At 38.0% G+C, this 21,538-nt stretch overlaps 2 protein-coding genes across 3 annotated transcripts; both read left to right on the forward strand.

The window, feature by feature from the left end:
• The first annotated feature begins 2,754 nt into the window (after positions 1-2,754).
• On the forward strand, positions 2,755-20,271 carry LOC139971400 (BTB/POZ domain-containing protein 10-like). 2 transcript variants are annotated; one of them, XM_071977779.1, is made up of 10 exons: positions 2,755-2,913; positions 4,711-4,888; positions 8,928-9,272; positions 10,043-10,145; positions 10,800-10,920; positions 11,424-11,521; positions 12,465-12,564; positions 14,284-14,394; positions 14,657-14,710; positions 15,377-20,271. In XM_071977779.1, the coding sequence occupies exons 2-10, from the start codon at positions 4,785-4,787 to the stop codon at positions 15,601-15,603; spliced, it is 1,263 nt and encodes a 420-aa protein (XP_071833880.1). In that variant the 5' UTR covers positions 2,755-2,913; positions 4,711-4,784; the 3' UTR covers positions 15,604-20,271. The 2 variants fall into 2 exon arrangements, with proteins under 2 accessions (XP_071833880.1, XP_071833887.1); XM_071977786.1 differs by lacking the exon at positions 4,711-4,888 and having other exon boundaries at positions 2,758-2,913.
• Positions 12,717-14,274, forward strand: LOC139971807 (uncharacterized). The gene is made up of 3 exons (XM_071978559.1): positions 12,717-12,728; positions 13,051-13,810; positions 13,856-14,274. The coding sequence occupies exons 1-3, from the start codon at positions 12,717-12,719 to the stop codon at positions 14,149-14,151; spliced, it is 1,068 nt and encodes a 355-aa protein (XP_071834660.1). The 3' UTR covers positions 14,152-14,274.
• Positions 20,272-21,538: the final 1,267 nt, after the last annotated feature.

Below are 21,538 nucleotides of genomic sequence, written 5' to 3' on the forward strand. Positions count from 1 at the left end.
GACGCATAATGGTACCCCTCAACAATATCCATAGATTTCATATGATCCATTGGTTGGGTGGTCCAAAACGTGCTGCATGGATTAGGGCCCAAAGCTTTTTCGTGGTCCCGTTTCAGTCACAGAAGAAGTAATGATTTAGTGGTCATTTTAATTGGTCATGCACTCTTTGGACCGGGCAAAACACATTATGGTACCCATCTACAATGTCATTAGCGTACATATGATCCATTGGTTGGGTGGTCCAAGGCGTGCTGCATGGATAAGGGCCCAAAGCTTTTTCGTGGTCCCGTTTCAGTCATAGAAAAAGTAATTATTAGTGGTCATTTGAATTGGTCAAGCAATCTTTGGACCGGGCAAGACGCATTATGGTACACATCTACAATGTCCATAGAATTCATCTGATTCATTGGTTGGGTGGTCCAAGGCGTGCTGATCTTGACTGGGGCCTAAAGATTTTTTGTGGTCCCTTTTCACTCATTAAAAAAGTAATGACTTAATGGTCATTTTAATTGGTCAAGCACGCTTTGGACCGGGCAAGACGTATTGTGGTACTCTTCTACAATGTCCTTAGAGTTCATGTTAACCATCGGTTTGGTGATCCAAGGCGTGCTGCATGGATTAGGGCCCAAAGCTTTTCCGTGGTCCCTTTTCACTCATTAAAAAAGTAATGATTTAATGGTCATTTAAATTGGTCAAGCATGCTTTGGACCGGGCAAGACGCATTATGGTACCCATCTACAATGTCCTTTGACTTCCTATGGCCAATTTGGTTAGGTGGTCCAAGGCGTGCTGGTCTTGACTGGGGCCTAAAGATTTCTGCAGGTCCATTTACATACATTAACGTAGTGATGATTTAGTGGTCATTTTAATTGGTCAAGCACGCTTTGGACCGGGCAAGACGTATTGTGGTACTCTTCTACAATGTCCTTAGAGTTCATGTTAACCATCGGTTTGGTGATCCAAGGCGTGCTGCAATGGATTAGGGCCCAAAGCTTTTTCGTGGTCCCTTTTCACTAATTAAAAAAGTAATGACTTAATGGTCATTTAAATTGGTCAAGCACGCTTTGGACCGGGCAAGACGCATTATGGTACCCTTCTACAATGTCCCTAGAGTTCATGTTAACCATCGGTTTGGTGATCCAAGGCGTGCTGCATGGATTAGGGCCCAAAGCTATTTTTGTGGTCCCGTTTCACTCAATAAAGAAGTAATTATTTAGTGGTCATTTAAATTGGTCAAGCACGCTTTGGACCGGGCAAGACGCATTATGGTACCCTTCTACAATGTCCTTAGAGTTCATGTTAACCATCGGTTTGGTGATCCAATGCGTGCTGCATGGATTAGGGCCCAAAGCTTTTTCGTGGTCCCGTTTCACTCAATAAAGAAGTAATTATTTAGTGGTCATTTAAATTGGTCAAGCACGCTTTGGACCGGGCAAGACGCATTATGGTACCCTTCTACAATGTCCTTAGAGTTCATGTTAACCATCGGTTTGGTGATCCAAGGCGTGCTGCATGGATTAGGGCCCAAAGCTTTTTCGTGGTCCCTTTTCACTCATTAAAAAAGTAATGACTTAATGGTCATTTAAATTGGTCAAGCACGCTTTGAACCGGGCAAGACGCATTATGGTACCCTTCTACAATGTCCTTAGAGTTCATGTTAACCATCGGTTTGGTGATCCAAGGCGTGCTGCATGGATTAGGGCCCAAAGCTTTTTCGTGGTCCCTTTTCACTCATTAAAAAAGTAATGACTTAATGGTCATTTAAATTGGTCAAGCACGCTTTGGACCGGGCAAGACGCATTATGGTACCCTTCTACAATGTCCCTAGAGTTCATGTTAACCATCGGTTTGGTGGTCCAAGGCGTGCTGCATGGATTAGGGCCCAAAGCTATTTTTGTGGTCCCGTTTCACTCAATAAAGAAGTAATTATTTAGTGGTCATTTAAATTGATCAAGCACGCTTTGGACCGGGCAAGACGCATTATGGTACCCTTCTAAAATGTCCTTAGAGTTCATGTTAACGATCGGTTTGGTGATCCAAGGCGTGCTGCATGGATTAGGGCCCAAAGCTTTTTCGTGGTCCCTTTTCACTCATTGTAAAAGTAATGATTTAATGGTCATTTAAATTGGTCAAGTACGCTTTGGACCGGGCAAGACGCATTATGGTACCCTTCTACAATGACTTAAGAGTTCATACGACCCATTGGTTGGGTGGTCCAAGGCGTGCTGGTTTTGATTAGGGCCCAAATTGTTTTTATTTCAGTTCCTGTAACATTTATTTAAAAAATTGTTGATTTAGTTGTCATTTTAATTGGTCAAGCACGCTTTGGACCGGTCAAGACGCATTATGGTATCCTTCTACAATGTGTTAAGAATTCCTATGACCCATTGGTTAGGTGGTCCAAGGCGTGCTAGTCTTGATTAGGGCCTAGAGTGCTTTTTTCAGGTCCCGTTACATTAATTTAGAAACTGATGAAGTACTGGTCATTTTAGTTGGTCAAGAAATATTCGGACCGGAAAAGATGCATTATGGTATTCTTCTAAATATTCACTAGAGTATATGACCCATAGATGAACCTCTTACCACGACCAAATGTTGATCATCTTGTAAGAAAGCTTTTGCCTTGCCAGAGGTGTTACGTCGATACCATTGTCGAATACGTAACTGAATCGGAAGCAGTTACTCATTCGCGAATATCGAACGAGGAACGGGGAATAAGTATCTAACTTCACACCGGTTTTTACTTAGAATTCACTTACATGAGGTGACCACCCATAACCCTATCCAAAATGCTAAAAATGGCAGAACCTTACCATGTCGATGACATCATCAATTACCTCCAAAGCCAAAATATTTAGACATTTGTAAGTGCGTTAGTGTTACGATATCCGCTTGTTAATGAAACAGAGCAAGGTAAGTACCGTACGGTTAAATTCCAGTTATTATATGCAAGCCTCCATAAATTGACTCACTGTTCGCAAAACGAGTTGGTTACGCGATCAGTAAGACTGAGTAGAAGAGAAACTACCATTGACCACTACAGTTAACATAACTCGCAGTAGCCTAACGCCGTAACGGTAGCCTAGCTTTTGTAGACATAGGCCTAGCATCGTCTGCGGAAGGCTAGGCTCGATTCTAGCCTGTGTATCATACGTGATCGATTGTTACGTGAAGTCAATCACGACACTGAAATCTAGACTTTAGGAAATACACTAAACTAATTATGTTATGACACAAACCTAGGCCTAGGCCTAACTGAAGCCTAGGCTAGGCTATATTACATTTACAGTTTAAACACAACACTTTCTGTACCGTAGTAGTTAAGTTAGTATAGACTACAGTATTACTATCATTGTATCAATCTGCAGTCTTCAAACTTTTAAGTTAATGTCCAATCAAGTGAGAACGAAGGAAGAAGCAAATTCAGCACACACATTCAGTGATACATATTCATGTGAAGGCACTCGCTGGCATAAAAAACATTCTTGCAGACCTGTTGGATGATTTACTCAAGTAAGGTTTCATTATACCTAGTTTCCCCCAAATTTTGAATGTAGGCCTCTGTTCTAGAAAATACAGCATGTTTAAAAAATAGGTTAACTTGAAACTTGATGATGAAGCACAAACATCAGTGCAACTGAACTGGAGTACCTCACCTGTTTGAAATGGTATTATTACCATGTATCATGTTGAACTAATAATGATGCAGTAAATTAATGAAGTGTTTATATATTTTTTGTAGCAGTTTACAGGTTTATGAATTTTATTTCACATAAATTACTGAAAACAGTGTGCTTCACTGTGCATAATCTGTTAAATACATATTTCCACTCGTGTAGCGATTTGTCCATTTTGTATAGCATTAGTCGATGCAATACCAGAAATATTATTCCCAGTGATGAGGTGGAGAGAAGGGGGAAAGGATTGGGATCATACATGTACATTAATGTAACACTTTAAAGTACCTGAAATAATTGCAAAATACTGGCATTTTACTGTAAGGAGTGTTCCATCAATCTGGAAGGGCAATCATTTTGGGTATATAACCAAGCATTGTCGATAAAGGAGTGATAAGTGGCTCTGTGAGCTTTTTTCTGACAGTTCATGTTGCACCGGGCCCTGCGTACCACCTTGTATAACATTGTACTCATGAACATTGCATGTACTTGCAGGTAGTATATAAGCATTTCTCTTCTACATGAGCACAAAACTAGACATTATGAACACAGGCAGTAGTTGATACAGGTTGTGTATCCATTTGGTGTATACACATAAGTCTCAGCTTCCGACTGTTGTCTCATGATGTGATGTAAACTCTGGAGCATTGATCGACAAACTTTGGGGCATGAGCCAACATGGACCCACAAAAACATGTTGATGGGTTGCAGGACTTTTCTAGATGTAGGAAAATTTTAACATCCTTTTAGACCTTCCTGGTGAACAACTATCAGTCCCCACTCTGGTAGTCTGAACATCAATCCTGAGGGATGGGAGTCTGAGTTCTAACTCAGTTTTCATGGAAGCTCTTAGATCAGTAGCATTAAAGTTTGTGGATCACTGCTCTAGACAGTATACATGTATGCAAGTTGATTGTTGTCTTCCTTCATTATTGATATCACTCCTTTTTCACTGTAACATCATATTTCTTTTCTAGCATGTTTCTGTTTATCCTTCTCCTGTTTTGCACGCTCTGTTCGTTGTGTTTTCTAGTGTTGTAGAATCTCTCACCTTACAAGACTTGATTCACATGTGATTGGATCAAATGTGTCGGTACGTCTTTGTGCATGGCAGCGGACAACCGATCGTGCCTTCGACGTCATTCTACTCCCACCAAAAGCAGCTCAGGACAAGAGACTGAGCCCAAAACAAGGAGATCAGCCGTGAGAAGGTAGTGTTTCATAGTAGATTGCAATTAAAGGAAAAAGGAAAAAGCAGGAGAAAAGAAGGACAGCATTGAGTAAAATAGGAACACAATGTTACTTAAGCTCTGTCACATACATTGTAGGCTACTATACATGTGGAAACTATATTATTTGTGAAGACTGAAGACTAACATGTTACTTTAGCTGTGTCACATACACTGTAGGCTACTGTTCATTACAATGTGGAAACTATAAATGATTTGTGTAACATTGTTGTTAATGAGTTTTCTCATTAGCAACATGTTACCTTAGCTGTGTCACATCAACTGTAGGCTACTGTACATTACAATGTAGAAACCATGTACGATTTGTGAAGACTCATTAACATGTAGCAGGATTGAAAAAACTTGGTGTTTACTAAAGCTTAGTCAAGCATGCAATATGAATTGGCAGTACATAGAGTATCAATCACATCAGTGATTTAGTCTTCAAGAATACTTTCTTAAACATAATTTGAGAACCAACAATTTGGTTCTTAGGTAATGAATGGGATAGATTCATACAAAACTAATTCCAAAATTTGATGAGAAACGTGGAACATGGCAGAAGATCCAAGCAAAATCATTAGGAACTTAGAATCCCTATCACCATTCTTTCTAAGATGGTGGCAAACAGTTTTGTTTAAAGGCATTGAAGACACGCCCCAAACTGCGTGCGGCCATCTGAAAAAGTTAACTTTTTGTTGCTTGCAAGTGACGTTTTGTTCATGTTGCTACAAAATGCAGACAGTAATGAAACCTGTTCCTTGTTATCTTTACCTGGACTTGAGATGTCCATAGCTGTATTGTTTGTACACTGTGCTGTGGGTATTGACCGCAGCTGTATGTACTGACTGTACACTAGTGTCTAATTACCGACCGTAGCAAGCTGTGTGTGTATTTTCTGGGATCGATGGTGGTGTCTAACACTTCTGTTACACCTCACTCTAAACTAGGTTTGATTACCAGCATTAGACATTCCTTTTTGAGTCTTCACACCCTTTAAATTTGTCTCATTTTGGCCACAAAGTCACACAAATGAGAGTTTTGCAGTGTTCACCACTTTCGTTACACTAGTGCACTTTACAGAGCACTCATTTCATTGTATGTAGTCATTTAGCACTAGTACTTGTATGGTACATATGATTAGTACTTAGCAAACTTCACTGCATGAAAAGTGAGTATACATTGATACTGTATCACTGTACTGCATGGTAAGTTCTCATTGAGTGGTGACTTGATAAATGTTGTACTGCTGAGTACTCACTGTACTTTAGGTGTAGATACATGATGGATACTCACTATTCTATGTATGGTGAGTACTCACTGTACTTTAGGTGTAGATACATGATTGATACTCACTATTCTATGTATGGTGAGTACTCACTGTACATTAGGTGAAGATACATGATGGATACTCACTATTCTATGTATGGTGAGTACTCACTGTACTTTAGATGTAGATACATGATGGATACTACTATTCTATGTATGGTGAGTACTCACTGTACATTAGGTGTAGATCTATATACACTATGGATACTCACTATTCTATGTATGGTGAGTACTCACTGTACTTTAGGTGTAGATACATGATGGATACTACTATTCTATGTATGGTGAGTATTCACTGTACTTTAGGTGTAGATACATGATGGATACTCACTATTCTATGTATGGTAAGTACTCACTGTACTTTAGGTGTAGATACATGATGGATACTCACTATTATATGTATGCTGAGTACTCATTGTACTTCAGGTGTAGATACATGATGGATACTCACTATTCTATGTATGGTGAGTACTCACTGTACTTTAGATGTAGATACATGATGGATACTACTATTCTATGTATGGTGAGTACTCACTGTACTTTAGATGTAGATACATGATGGACACTCACTATGCTATGTATGGTGAGTACTCACTGTACTTTAGGTGTAGATACATGATGGATACTCACTATTCTATGTATGGTGAGTACTCACTGCTTACATGATGGATACTCACTATTCTATATGGTAAGTACTCACTGCTTACATGATGGATACTCATTATTCTATGTATGGTGAGTATTCACTGTACTTAAGGTGTAGATACATGATGGATACTCACTCTTCTATGTATGCTGAGTACTCATTGAATTTGCATGCACTGTGTATGATGAGCTGCACTCACTTGCATCATACACATATATTCAGTACTCACAGTCTGATGAGTATTCATTGCACTGTGTCAATATTTTCAGCACTATTTGTGCTTCATGGAAATTGTTAATGGTGAGTATTCAATGTTGTGACAATTGTGATCAATGTTGCTGTTGCATGATGTACCTCTTACAGACTTTTCTGTATGTTTAATACACTGTTACACAGATTGCTCATAGGTCAATTAGCATTCCTATTTAGAGGGAGAAGTTAGTATGTTTGGTATTATTTGCATCTAGTAGTTACAGCCTGTCAAAACTTTGACCATCAAAATCTCGATATGACATCTACTGTATAAATTGAATTTTAATTTGTAGCTGACGTCTTAGATTAAAATGTCCCACTGTAATTTAATTATAAACCTCTGAACAATCACATTATTACCTCTTGTTTCCCTCTGGTGTTTGATTGCAACAAGCTATGTGGACATTTGTCTACTGTACACCACATACTGTATGCAATTAGATCATCTGTTTTGAAACCTAACTGCAGTAGGCCTATTTTACAGTACATACACTGTACATACAGGAACTTCTTGCACAGTATCACAGATACTCAGATACATTGCTTTAAAGTTCAAACTAGAGCCATGTGTGTCATGACCAGTGTTGTAGTCTAGTGCAGTATATATGTATCTAATATTTATTTCACTAAGTAATGAATTAACTCTTACTCGATATTATTGGAACTTAAGCACCTAGTTATATGCTGGCTGTGATTGACTGTAACTGACTGTTTTGGATTAGATTGATTATTTAGTTCGCTATATACTGAACTGTATCATCATACAATACAGTATGTGCACAGCATTAAAATGAGAATAAAGATTTGAATATTTAAAACTACCTTGTTTGACGACCTGTTTTTACAAAGTTTTTTATGGTGACGTAAAACTGAACAAGAAAGCTTTCATTGAGTTCTGGTACCATGAAGTGATGTTTCGATATGCTTCCAATGATCCTCTCTTACGATATTGTTCTGAGGGAGAACTGAAGTGTCGTACAGTACATTTAGGTTTTAAGCTCTGTGATATTGTAGTATATATACTGCTTCAATACTACTCTGAACTGTGTGTGAAATCCATATGCAGGTAGCATTTTCTGTTTGGAAAACCTTTCTTTTGGAATAATTTCAAACTTTAAAGTTTGTATCTGGCAACAGCAGGGTGAGTTGCATTACCAATGCAACTTAACTGAGAAAACTTCCTCGGTTTTGTTAAAGTGCAGTTAATAGTTAAAGACCATGATTCATTTCAAACTTTAGGGATTTGTTAGTTTTCATGAAGTATGCACACATACATGTGAAACAAAAACTAGGGTTACAGGTAAATAGAAAGAATCGAGCAGTCTCAACCCAAAAATTCCAATGAAAATATGATGTTACCAACTTTGCTAAGCTTTCTATATTTGTTTGAGCTTCAAATGTTTGAGATTTACAGTGACAGTACAGTTAAATTCAGTACTGTCTAGTACAGTGCAGTAGCAGAGTTTTATATTCAGGAGTGTGAAATGGTATGTGGTTTCGTTACTGTCCATCTCATTGTAGGCAACATTCTGTCGGAATTGAATAAAACAAGAATTTAGCCATAGGATGCACACTTTAACACCACTAGGGTATAATGAATATGTGCAGCCACCGGGCAAGTTTTAATTACAGTATCTAGATTAATTAGTGGAATACTCCAAAACCAAAAAATGTTTATGTGAGAAAAAATTTAATTTCAAAGCCCTTGTTTCTTTTTCAAATCTTTGAAGATTTTTGCATACTTAAATGTTTAGTTAAATATATTCATCTTTTTTTCCCCCCTCCACCCATCAGGAATTCACAGCCTACTGTGAAGGTTTGTTCTGCCATGAGTGACGACGTAAGCAATTCTCCCACACATTCTTGCTTGAAGAATCCGTCCGGAGTCGGTGAGGGTCCTCAGTCCACGTCTTTGGTGAGACCTCATAGCGCTCCATCTTCATCTTCTGGTATTCCAGTCAGAAACAGAAGACTCACCCTGGAGGATGTAGAGGCAGCATCGCAGCCGTTGGGCGGAGGTTGGAGGAGCCGCAACATGCGGGGCAAACTACCAGACAGGGTCACTTTAATCGTAGATAACACTCGTTTCATAGTCGACCCAAATCTGTTCACTCAACACCCAAACACTATGCTGGGAAGGTGAGATTTAATATTATCCACCTACCAAATAATTTTGAAATTACCAGTTCTGATCACTACATCGTAACAGGAAATAATTTAGGATAAAACTATTGTGTACATTGCAGTTTTGAAAGCTTGTTGTCTCTTGTACAGTAAAATAGCCTACTATGTTACCTATGTAGAAAATGAAAAAACAACATCTTTGCATGTCTGTAGCCATGCCCATTTTGCATAGATCTAGCATTTTGCTATCAGATTCTGGATTAATTTGACCTGTTAATAGTTTAATGATGTGACTTGCATGTGACATAGACATGCAACGATGATGTTTTTTTTCATTTTTTACACATGTAACATCTTCATATTTATTCCTTCATTTTCCTCTGGACTCTTTGTACTGTAACTGGCATATTAGTAGTGTTTGCACCAGGTAGTGAATTCTCAGACCAGAAGTAAGTAACATGGTTCAAATTGATAGGTATAATTACCATGCTCCAATGAGAGCATGCATACAATTTGTTTGTCATCAAAAAGTATCATTCTCCAAATGTATATAACGTTAAGTGCTGTTTTAGCATGCCCCAGTTAGAGTGTACGTACAGTTTATTTATGTGTGATACTAGATCACATAAATGATAGCATTATTACAGTTTATTTACTACTGGTAAATAATATTATAAAAAATAATAAATATTTACATTGTTTCCTTGTACTTTTCAAAGTGTATTGACCTGGCTTCTCTGTGAAGCAGATATCTTATTCATTTTGCTTCCATATTTTGTCGTCAGAATGTTCACCAACGGAGTAGAATCATCGATGACGAAACCCAACGAGAAAGGAGAATACCCGCTAGCAGAGGGGGTGACATCAGAAATATTCTCAGCTGTTCTGGTAAGTCGCTATATTAATATTTAATATCAAAATAAAATAAAACTGTTAGCAAACTGCTTATCCACTAGAGGGCCTGTGTAAGAGAATGTGTAAAAGTAAGTTGGCCTGACGTTTCGATCCTAGCAGGATCTTCAAAAGCTAAAAAAAAAAAATAATAATATTTAACATATATACTAAAAGACACGTTTCAGACAAGTCTGTCATATTGATGACATACAGATGAATAAGTGATCATGTTTCTCAGAGGGTATTACTGTAATTTGGCATTGAACAACCCTGAAAAGGTGGGAGAAGTTACTGTGGTCACTTATATGGGGATTGTACTTTACCAGTATAGCACCCAAATGTTCTAGAAGCTCAAATAAACTTAGAAGGGATAGAAAAAGACGGATTTCGAAGCCACCGTCCTGAGCACGTTTCACTTCTTTGAGACATCTTGTTGGCATAAAATGTGTAATTAATTTGCCATGGAATAATTTTAATCAGAATCTTCAGTTCAGTGATGATAAACATGGAGCCAGTGGTACTGTTGATCAGTAAGTATAATAATTACACCTACATCTGAGTGACATTGTATGTTGGTAGCTGATGTGTGAACTTATTTTCATTTTACTATGTGTTTGATGCCTCAAAATGATGTTTTATAATTGACAGGAGTTCTACAAGCAGGGTATCATCCGTTGTCCACCCAGTTTGGAAGTTTCCGACCTCCGAGAAGCCTGTGATTATCTACTGATACCATTCAACGATAGATCCATAAGATGTCAAAACCTCAGTAAGTTTCAAACACCTGAAATGTAGTCTGCCTGTTAGTTGATAAAGTGTTCTTCTTCTTCAGCGTTCTCAACAAGTGTCATTCAAACTGTAGCTGTGAAGTGATGAAATTAGACTTGCTCCATGTTTCTGTGAAGGTCAGGTGGAGTTGACCTTTGCCCTTTAACATTTTAGTACCAATATCTCTTCAAGTAGAGTTATGCAATGATATTGATAAAAATATTGATTCCCAATCGAAGCTTGTATGTGGAGCACAGCTCTATGCACAAGGAACTAGAAGAATTGGCCAAATTTAGTATTTATGTTCCCGACAAGCCTTTCAAGTATGTCCTTGAGAACACAGCATAATCGTCAATAGGAAAGGGTGAGAATTCTAAGTGAAATGGTAAACTGGTACTATTGGTACAAAGGAAATATAGGTACAGAGGTAATATTGATCCTTCATTTTGTTTTGATTGTTCATTTCTTTTTGATCCTTCATTTCTTTTTGATCCTTCATTTCAGGGAGTTTTCTTCATGAAATATCCAACGATGGTGCCAGGGAAGAATTTGAGAAGTTCCTGGACGCCTTAATCCTTCCCGAAATGGTTTCATGTGCTAGGGTGAGTTACAATTGTAGATAATGTGTAGCCTGGGGAATTAATTTAAATTTTCATTTTTTTCTTTTATTTGGACTCCCAAAATAGAACCACTTCTGTGTGAAATTCCAATACATAACCTATCCACACTTAAACTAAAAATACACAGATAAAAAGAGAGACAAAATTGGCGTGAGTTTCAAGTATCTTGTTCCAATGTGATAATGTATTCCATTGAACAGTGTAATGCTTTATAATAAAAGGTAGTTAGCTGTTTTAGTTTTAGGAATCTCAGAGGACGCTTGATGACTGTGTAATAGGCCCAAGAATCTGATTTGATTTGATTTGAAAAAACTTTATTTCAACCATCGTCGCTTCACATAATAAGTATGAATATTTCTACAGAAATGTGGGATAAAGTGTACCTTTAATCAGCTTGAAACTCTAAAGAAATGATGAATGTAAATGATAAAATAGGTTGAGGGGAATCCAAAGGAGCTATAACTAGCTTATGTAAGGTCCCCTAGGAACAAAAGACAGATGTAGGGGAAACAGACAAAAGGAAACATCAACAATAGACAATTACACTTAATTATGCAGATACATAAAGTTTAATACAAAGGCAAGTATCAAATTTATAAAAAATTAGTCGTCGGTTTAATGCTTTGAAATTAGATAACGTTTTAGATGACATTTAAATGAGATAAGACTGGTTTTATTTTAATGTTATCCGGCAGTTAATTCCATATTTTGGGGCTCATGTATTTAATAAAACGTTAGCTATTTTTGAGACGATAAAAACGAGGGAGAAAGGGTATCTTCAGATCGTGAATGATCTGTGTCCAGTGTTGTCAATTCTGATAATAATATTCTCCAGAATACAATGGGTTCTATACATCCTGGACCAGGTAATTAATAACTTATTAATTTTAATGTACCTGACATTATTTATTCTTTTATATCACAGAGAGGCGAGCGTGAGTGTCACATTGTGATATTATTGGAGGAGGATGTAGTCGAATGGGATGAAGAGTACCCACCTGCTGCTGGAGAAGAGAATGCTCAAGGTAATAATTCATTCGGTCATCTTGCCCCTTACCTGCTACCCCTTCCATGTATTACATTTATATTCCCTAGAAAACCACTGGCAGAGTGTTTAATTACATCAGGCTTATCTATCTTCTATTAGTTTACAGGTTTTCATAGGCATCCTTGTAATATGGTTTCAGGGGTATTAGCAGCTACATTAAAAGAATGAGTATATATTATGGATGGAAAGGGTGGGTGTAGGGTACAAGAAACTTAGTTACTAGTGAAACTATGATTACAGAATTTTCCTGTAAGTAATACCAGTTCACTTGTACACATCAGTACTATCATAAGAAAACTGTTTGTGTGTTAACTAGTACAGCCAGAATGACCTGTGGCTTGTGTTATCTATACTGCCATTAGTGTTCTGTAGTCAAGGACAATAAAGGTAAATTTATGTAACAGGGTGAGCATCTATGAAAGGGCCTTGCTTTAAACCAGGGGCACCTGTTTGGACTGGATAGTTTTATTTACCAAAATACCTTGAGGCAACAAGAGTAATTTCTTGGTATTGGAACCAATTCTTCAAGGGTGTTTGTTTATATCCAGGTCTCACATATGTGTTCTATTTCTTTAAGACTGTTTGTTATCCAGGTCTCACATTTGTGTTCTATTTCTTTAAGACTGTTTGTAATCCAGGTCTCACATATGTGCTCTATTTCTTTAATGGTGTTTGTTATCCAGGTCTCACATATGTGGTCTATTTCTTTAAGACTGTTTGTTATCCAGGTCTCACATTTGTGTTCTATTTCTTTAAGACTGTTTGTTATCCAGGTCTCACATATGTGCTCTATTTCTTTAAGACTGTTTGTTATCCAGGTCTCACATATGTGGTCTATTTCTTTAAGACTGTTTGTTATCCAGGTCTCACATTTGTGTTCTATTTCTTTAAGACTGTTTGTAATCCAGGTCTCACATTTGTGTTCTATTTCTTTAAGACTGTTTGTTATCCAGGTCTCACATTTGTGTTCTATTTCTTTAAGACTGTTTGTTATCCAGGTCTCACATTTGTGTTCTATTTCTTTAAGACTGTTTGTTATCCAGGTCTCACATTTGTGCTCTATTTCTTTAAGAGTGTTTGTTATCCAGGTCTCACATTTGTGTTCTATTTCTTTAAGACTGTTTGTTATCCAGGTCTCACATTTGTGTTCTATTTCTTTAAGAGTGTTTGTTATCCAGGTCTCACATTTGTGTTCTATTTCTTTAAGAGTGTTTGTTATCCAGGTCTCACATTTGTGTTCTATTTCTTTACTGGTGTTTGTTATCCAGGTCTCACATTTGTGTTCTATTTCTTTAAGACTGTTTGTTATCCAGGTCTCACATTTGTGTTCTATTTCTTTACTGGTGTTTGTTATCCAGGTCTCACATTTGTGTTCTATTCTTTAAGACTGTTTGTTATCCAGGTCTCACATTTGTGTTCTATTTCTTTAAGAGTGTTTGTTATCCAGGTCTCACATTTGTGTTCTATTTCTTTAAGAGTGTTTGTTATCCAGGTCTCACATTTGTGTTATATTTCTTTAAGAGTGTTTGTTATCCAGGTCTCACATTTGTGTTCTATTCTTTAAGATTGTTTGTTATCCAGGTCTCACATTTGTGTTCTATTTCTTTAAGACTGTTTGTTATCCAGGTCTCACATTTGTGTTTTATTTCTTTAAGAGTGTTTGTTATCCAGGTCTCACATTTGTGTTCTATTTCAGTGTTATACTGCACCCTCCTCTATCGATTCTTCCGATACATCGAAAATCGAGAAGTGGCCAAATCAGTACTGACAGAAAGAGGCTTGAAGAAGATCAGACTTGGCATCGAAGGTAGTTTTAATAATCCTTTAATTCTGCCATCTTGGGGATGTTTATCAGGGTTGGAACTCCAAGGCACCCATAGCATTCTAGCTGTGCGGTTTTACCAACTATCCTATGAATCGCTTCTATTCTTTCTCCTTTGTATTCGCAATCTTTTATGTTAACTTTGTATTTTATCTTGATATTATCTTCTCTTTACTCAATCTGGTATTTTATTGTATTTGTTTTTTGTTGTTGTTGTCTCAAATTCATTTTTTGTGCATCTTCGCAGGTTATCCAACGTATAAGGAAAAAGTTAAACTCAGACCAGGAAATAAACCTGAGGGTAGGTCACACAATGACTATTCGTAATGAAAATTAACTGATTGTAACATGAAGAGTTGTTGACAGAAAACAATGACATATTTGAATCTTAATTGTCATTACTGCACAGTACTGTCCTTAGCTCTCAATACATCATAGAAATGGATATGATGTTTCATCAACATTAAAAGGAATATAGAAGACAAAAACATCACTTGCTGCTCACTGGACAGAATGGGTCATCTAAATAAGTACAATTAGTCTGTCAGTTCTGATGGAAACTGTCAAGGGTTTCGGTCACCACAGATGTTCTAGATGTTCTGTTTCTAGCACAGAATGTATGTGATTGTGTGCTTTTTGTGTTCCTTCCCATCAAATATTTGAATCAGGATATTAACTTTAAGTTACTGGTGGCAAGTTTGGTGCTTGGATGGCACAAGAAGATTATTATAATTATCTATACCAATGCCACAAAAGAATTTATTTTTGCCTTAAAAAATGCAACTAGATGACAGTTAGCCCTGTTAGTTATATCCTAAACAACTTCAGCCTTGATCCTTAAATGCAAATTAGACTAGGTCTAAGTACATCTGCCATGGACGTACCATAATAGGATAGCAACAGGCCTAGTCTCACCAAGAAAATGTACATGATTTGAGAAAGTATATTCCTCCTTGTTTCTAAACAGTTATCTATAACTACGTCCAGAGACCTTTCATCCGTCTCTCATGGGAGAAGGAGGAGAATAAGAGCAGACATGTTGATTTCCAGTGCGTCAGAAGCCGCTCCATCCCAAACTTGGCATCTGTCTCCTCCGACCCCCCTGTCAACCCGGATAATAACCCTCAGCCTGAAGGGATAGCCCTCATGCAGCAACCGCAAGAGCTGAATTATGGAGACGAAGATCCTAACTGAAAGCTGCTTCTTCCAGAGCTGTAAGATTGAAGAGATATGCCTCCAGCCAATCAGTGGCCTTTACAGTACTCAGAGGACTTACTATACAGAGTGTGGTATTACCAGTGTTTGTTTGTTTAGTGAATGAACAATGCATTATGGGATCGGTCTCAATGATGTCATCACGCCTGCATGATGTTGTATATCTGATGATGATCGGGTAAGAACATGTTCAGGTGATAAGGCAGCTAGCTCTTGGTATTTTTTCTTATCTTTAAATGGAAAAAAAAATTAACAACTTAACAATTGCTGAGCATATTGATAATGTTTTTTGTAAGGACCACCACACTTTCTGGATATTCTTGCAGTCTTTTGAGTGATTAGTGATATTGTGAATGGTTAAAATAAGATTCATTCAGTACTGCTGGTTTAAATCTGCTATTAATGCCAGTTTATGTCACTACTGCTGGTGTAGTTCTGGTGTTAAGACCAGTTTATGTCACTACTGCTGGTGTAGCTCTGGTGTCTAGACCATCTCACATCAGTGATGATGGTGTAAGTCTGGTTTTAAGACCAGTTTATTTCATGACTGCTGGTGTACTTCTGGTATTAAAACCATCTCACATCAGTGATGATGGTGTAAGTCTGGTGTTAAGACCAGTTTATGTCACTACTGCTGGTGTAGTTCTGGTGTTAAGACCATTTCACATCAGTGCTGTTGGTTTAAGTCTGGTTTTAAGACTAGTTTATGTCACTACTGCTGGTGTAGTTCTGGTGTTAAGACCATCTCACATCAGTGCTAATGGTTTAAGTGAGACCAGTTTATGTCACAACTGCTGGTGTAGTTCTGGTGTTAAGACAAGTTTCCCCAGTAGTAGTGCTGGTGTTTGTTTGGTCTTGATCTCATGTTAGGGTCATTATACTGGTGCTGAATTGCTGTGTTTGGTTTGAGTATAGGCTGGCTGAATCTTACTCTTCTTATCATTAGTCCTAAAGGATTAATGCTCTTTACTTCCCTTGCACTTGTTTTAAGAGTGACAAAGGACCTGAAAACTGGGGTTTACCATCTTACAAGAGGTGTGACATATTGGCTCTTGGTAAACGTGAAAGTGATTGATGATTAGAAAAAGTGAATATACATAGGCGTAGGAGCCTAATTAGATTTGGGGGGCTGTAACGACTTGCCTGAAAAATATAACCTAAACAACCAAAACAATATAACCAATATATAACCAATATAACCAAAACAACATGTTAATGTGCATACGATATAGGCAATCATTGGTTATTACATCACATGCCAATAACATACAATCATTTTCCGTGTAACCCTTCCATATTGGTAACATTATTGGGGAAGTTGTTACAATAATAGTGATAATAATAATAATATAAGTTTAACCATTGAAAAACACATTGCAAATTATTCTTCTTTCAGTAGGTGCCCAAAAAATTCTCAGCATATTGCCTGAATTTTCACAAAAAAGTTTGGTTGGGGGGCTGTAGCCCTCCCCCCAGCCCCCCTGCCTCCTACGCCTATTTGAATACATCATTTAAGCAATTAAATATCTTTGAATGGGTTAATTGTTTCTGGATCTGTGTTCTTTCCTCAAGTGCTGTTAACATCGAAGAGGGTTTTGAGCATCTGGTTCAGCATTTTGCATTTTGACAAAATTAGATTTGGCTTGGACACATCTGTGCTGCAATCAAATTGACTTATGAAATATTATAAAAAAATTGACATTTCAGTGAGTCATGTCAATGATATATCATTTCGAGGGGGGGGGTGGGGGATAGGGGGAGGGTTAATGACTGCTTACTTCACTGGTTAATATTTATCTTGACTTATATTTGGGATCAAGTCATCACATATAAGGTGCTCTTCTTGCTGTGACATTTATCTGTGAAATATTAACCATTCTGTAGAGTTGTAACAAGTTACTTTACTTAATACAGTTGAGTCAAGTCATAACCTGTTACAACAATGACTTGCATCAGCATGAGTCAGAGATAGTTACTGCTTGAGTTATATGCTGAACACTATGATTCTATCCTTGTATAGAGTATTTATAAAGCCCAAGTCTTCTGATACAGAGAGCGTTTTTAATCATCACATTTAACGGGTGGGAACATTACATTAAAGGTAAGTTCAGTTGAAACCACCTATTTTATACACATTTTACTACGATTTTTGTTTGTTGAAAAGTCAGCTTTAATGACATATTTAGGTGTAGAGATATTTCATTTATTGATAAAAAAAAGCATGTATTTCATATCACACATGATTGTTTCATATTCTTACATAACATGTATGTATTAATTATTGAAAGACATCATTGTTTGGCAATGTGTCTTGCTGTCTGTGTACTAGTTAGATATCTGTTTTGTTTCAGAAATATTATCCCTTAAGAGGCTAAGTTTTGAGAGCAGTTGCCTTGTTACCTTACACTTCACATATATTCATCTGATATTTAAATCTTTTAGAATTTTGCCTTAAAAAGTGAGCAAAAAGGTTGTTTGGCTTTTGTTCCACATTAAACCTCACAGACGTTTGACTACAAAATGATCGAGAAACGGAAAAATTCAAAATTAAGTTGGTTACTTACAACAGCAAACATTTTGACTGAAACAGGAACCATTAGTGTGACATTGTATCAAGTGATATCCAGTGATGTCAAGTGATCTCAAAGTGTGGCACTTTATCAAGTGATCTCAAGATGTCCTTATTTATCCCTGTTGTATGGTTAGACGAGTAGTTTCTTTTCATTTAAAGTGAATACATAGTACCATCCATAATGTGTTAAGGAGAGACAGGCTAGACACAGCTCTGTTTATACAACCACAGGACCTGAATACATAGTACCTTCTGTTATGTGTTAAGAACAGTCAGGCTAGATATAGCTCTGTTATACAACCATAGGACTTGCTGTTAAACCAGTGCATTGCCATTTTAGAGGTTAGAGGTGTGTAATTTAGAAGTCAAGTCTTGCAATTATACTCAGTATCCATCCAGGGAACTTTTAGGTTTATTTACATCACAAAGAGCACCATGGGTGATTAGCATAATAAATTGTCATATTGTAATTAAGAGGGCAGACAGTAAACATCTTTCTTCATTTATTGTGATTGTTTGGCAATTAATTAAGACGTTACGATATTATAATTAATTTCATTTTATTGCTTTATATTTTAAATGTAAATCAGTCATCACAGTACTATTTCTCTCTGTTCCATTTTGTAAATGTTACTGCTTGGTCCACTACCAAGGGTGTGTTGACATATAGACTGTACTCTATTTGGAAACTGGACTCCTTGTAAGACCTTATTTGTATCCCAGGGATAATTGGTGGTAGAAGTGGTTACATAACATTGGAGTAATTAGAGGGGAAGGAAGGAGATGAATGAAAAACAATTTATCAGAAGCAATTTTACAGGTCAGTTATATATGACCATATTTTTGGTTGTATAATGCTGAAATTAAATTCAAAACTATTTGGTTAGTGAGAGTAAAAAATGCTTTGTGTATTGTAACTGTCATACTGTCAGTTGACAACTGTCGACAGTCAGTTGGCAGCCGTGGCACCCTCATCAAGTTGCTGCCGTCACACAGTCAGCTGGTGACCGCCACACTATCTGGTGACCCCCACACCGTGGGCTGGTGACCGCCACGCTGTCAGCTGGTGACTGTCACACCACCATCTGGTGACCACCACACCATGAGCTGGTGACCGCCACACCGTCATCTGGTGACCATCACACTGTGGGCTGGTGAGCGCTACACTGTCAGCTGGTCACCAACACAGTCAGCTGGTGACCTTCATACCGTCGGCTGTGACCAACACTGTCAACTGGTGACCGTCACACCATCAGCTGGTGACCGTCACACCGTCATCTGGTGACCGGTGACTGCCACACTGTCAGCTGGTGACCGCCACACTGTCAGCTGGTGACCGCCACACAGTGGGCTGGTGACCGCCACAATGTCAGCTGGTGACCAACACACCATCGACTGGTGACCGCCACGCTGTCAGCTGGTGACAGTCACACCACCATCTGGTGACCACCACACCATGAGCTGGTGACCGCCACACCGTCATCTGGTGACCATCACACTGTGGGCTGGTGAGCGCTACACTGTCAGCTGGTCACCAACACAGTCAGCTGGTGACCTTCATACCGTCGGCTGTGACCAACACTGTCAACTGGTGACCGTCACACCATCAGCTGGTGACCGTCACACCGACATCTGGTGACCGGTGACCGCCACACTGTCAGCAGGTGACCGCCACACTGTCAGCTGGTGACCGCCACACAGTGGGCTGGTGACCGCCACAATGTCAGCTGGTGACCAACACACCATCGACGGACACCGGATGGTCTGCTGGCCAATGTCAAACTGCCAGGTTCTTTGGTTGCACCTTTGTGTGCTGGTTAGGTCTGTGGTCTTATATATACTGACATTTACTGTTTCAGTGAGGTTCTGTTGTTTCCAGTAGATACACAAATGGTCATTTCTGCCATAACATTCTTTGTTTGTTATCTTTTGCTAATTTCTGCTTTATACTGCAATGTTTTGTATTATTTGTTCAATTTACCCTTGCCATGCATGAAGCATTGATTTGTAAGATTTTACAGATTGAGAGATATGAAAGTATGAATAAACATGAATAAGATGATTTTCAAAACATATATATATTAACGGTTAGTTTCGTTTTCTTTTTAAATAATTGAAGTATTAGTTTGTATTTAGGTTTGTCCAAAGGAGTTTTATGTCTAAAAGCTAGTTTTCATTCTCAGAAAGTAGTGCCCCTCATTGATGATACAGTAACCTTTGAGTACCTCATGGATGAAACATTTACCTTAGAGCACTTCATAGAAGTTGCAATTAGTACCTTGGAGGAAATGGTTAGCAAGAGCTGGCTGTGTGTTCAAGTACAATGCCATGATATGCTAGTCTATATCAGCTTTATTTTACCTTGATGTCTGCCTCCATTGGCTGGATAAATCCAATAAACCCTCAATTTCCTTTGAATTGTGGGTAAACAGCAACTCCTTGTGTGTGAAGGAAGTGGAGAGGGCAGGGGCTATTATGAACTTTGATAAAGTCGATCCATATCATATGGTGGCTTTTACATGGACCAAGACACCCAACAACACTAGGGCCGCCATTGGTAGTGATGTCAATATATGTCGGCTGCCACTGTTAAAAACATTGGTTTGTCTCCAACCAAACTACTACCCCAACCCCCCCCCCCCCCCACCAACCCACATCACACTCAATCATGTCCAGGTCCCTTTGGCAAACACTACTGTTAATGATCTTCAAAAGGCAGAAAGACTAAAAGTATACTGTACGTTAAATGTTGTTAAATTAAACAGGTCCTCAGCTGTAGTTGGAAATGAGAATCATCAGCTCTTAAAATAAGTCATTCTTCGCCCAAATACATGATCTCATGAGTGCTAAATTGTGTAAACGAAAAAAAAAAACAACTAGATAAATAAATAAATACAATCCATCTAGTTTCTTGTGTCAGTGCAGATTCAAAACTTAATCGGAATGCGAAGTACGTTTTGAATGAATGAATAATTTAAGAAATAAAAATTTCCTGTGTCACCAGTTAATTCTGCCATCTAGCATGTTCTGTGGTAAATACAGACGATGCAATGCACAACATCATTCAGTGTTAACTAATCTTGTTTTATTTGGTGCCTACGAATATTTTTTGGCGCCTTCAGGTACCAGCGCAGTATGCATTCATTGGACTGAAGATGCGTTTGCGCGCCCTTTCTGTTAAATACTCAATAAGATAAAAACACTGTGAGCGCTCTTTGTATTGTATTCCACATACCGAGGGTGATTCAATTACAATGTAGGTAAGAGAAAGTTGCAAGTTTTGCGCGGACGAACAGACAATCTTTATTTGGATTGAACTGAAGTGGAAGTTGAAATACTGAG

This window comes from Apostichopus japonicus, chromosome 1 (assembly GCF_037975245.1).
Source record: "Apostichopus japonicus isolate 1M-3 chromosome 1, ASM3797524v1, whole genome shotgun sequence".
NCBI lineage: Eukaryota > Metazoa > Echinodermata > Holothuroidea > Aspidochirotida > Stichopodidae > Apostichopus > Apostichopus japonicus.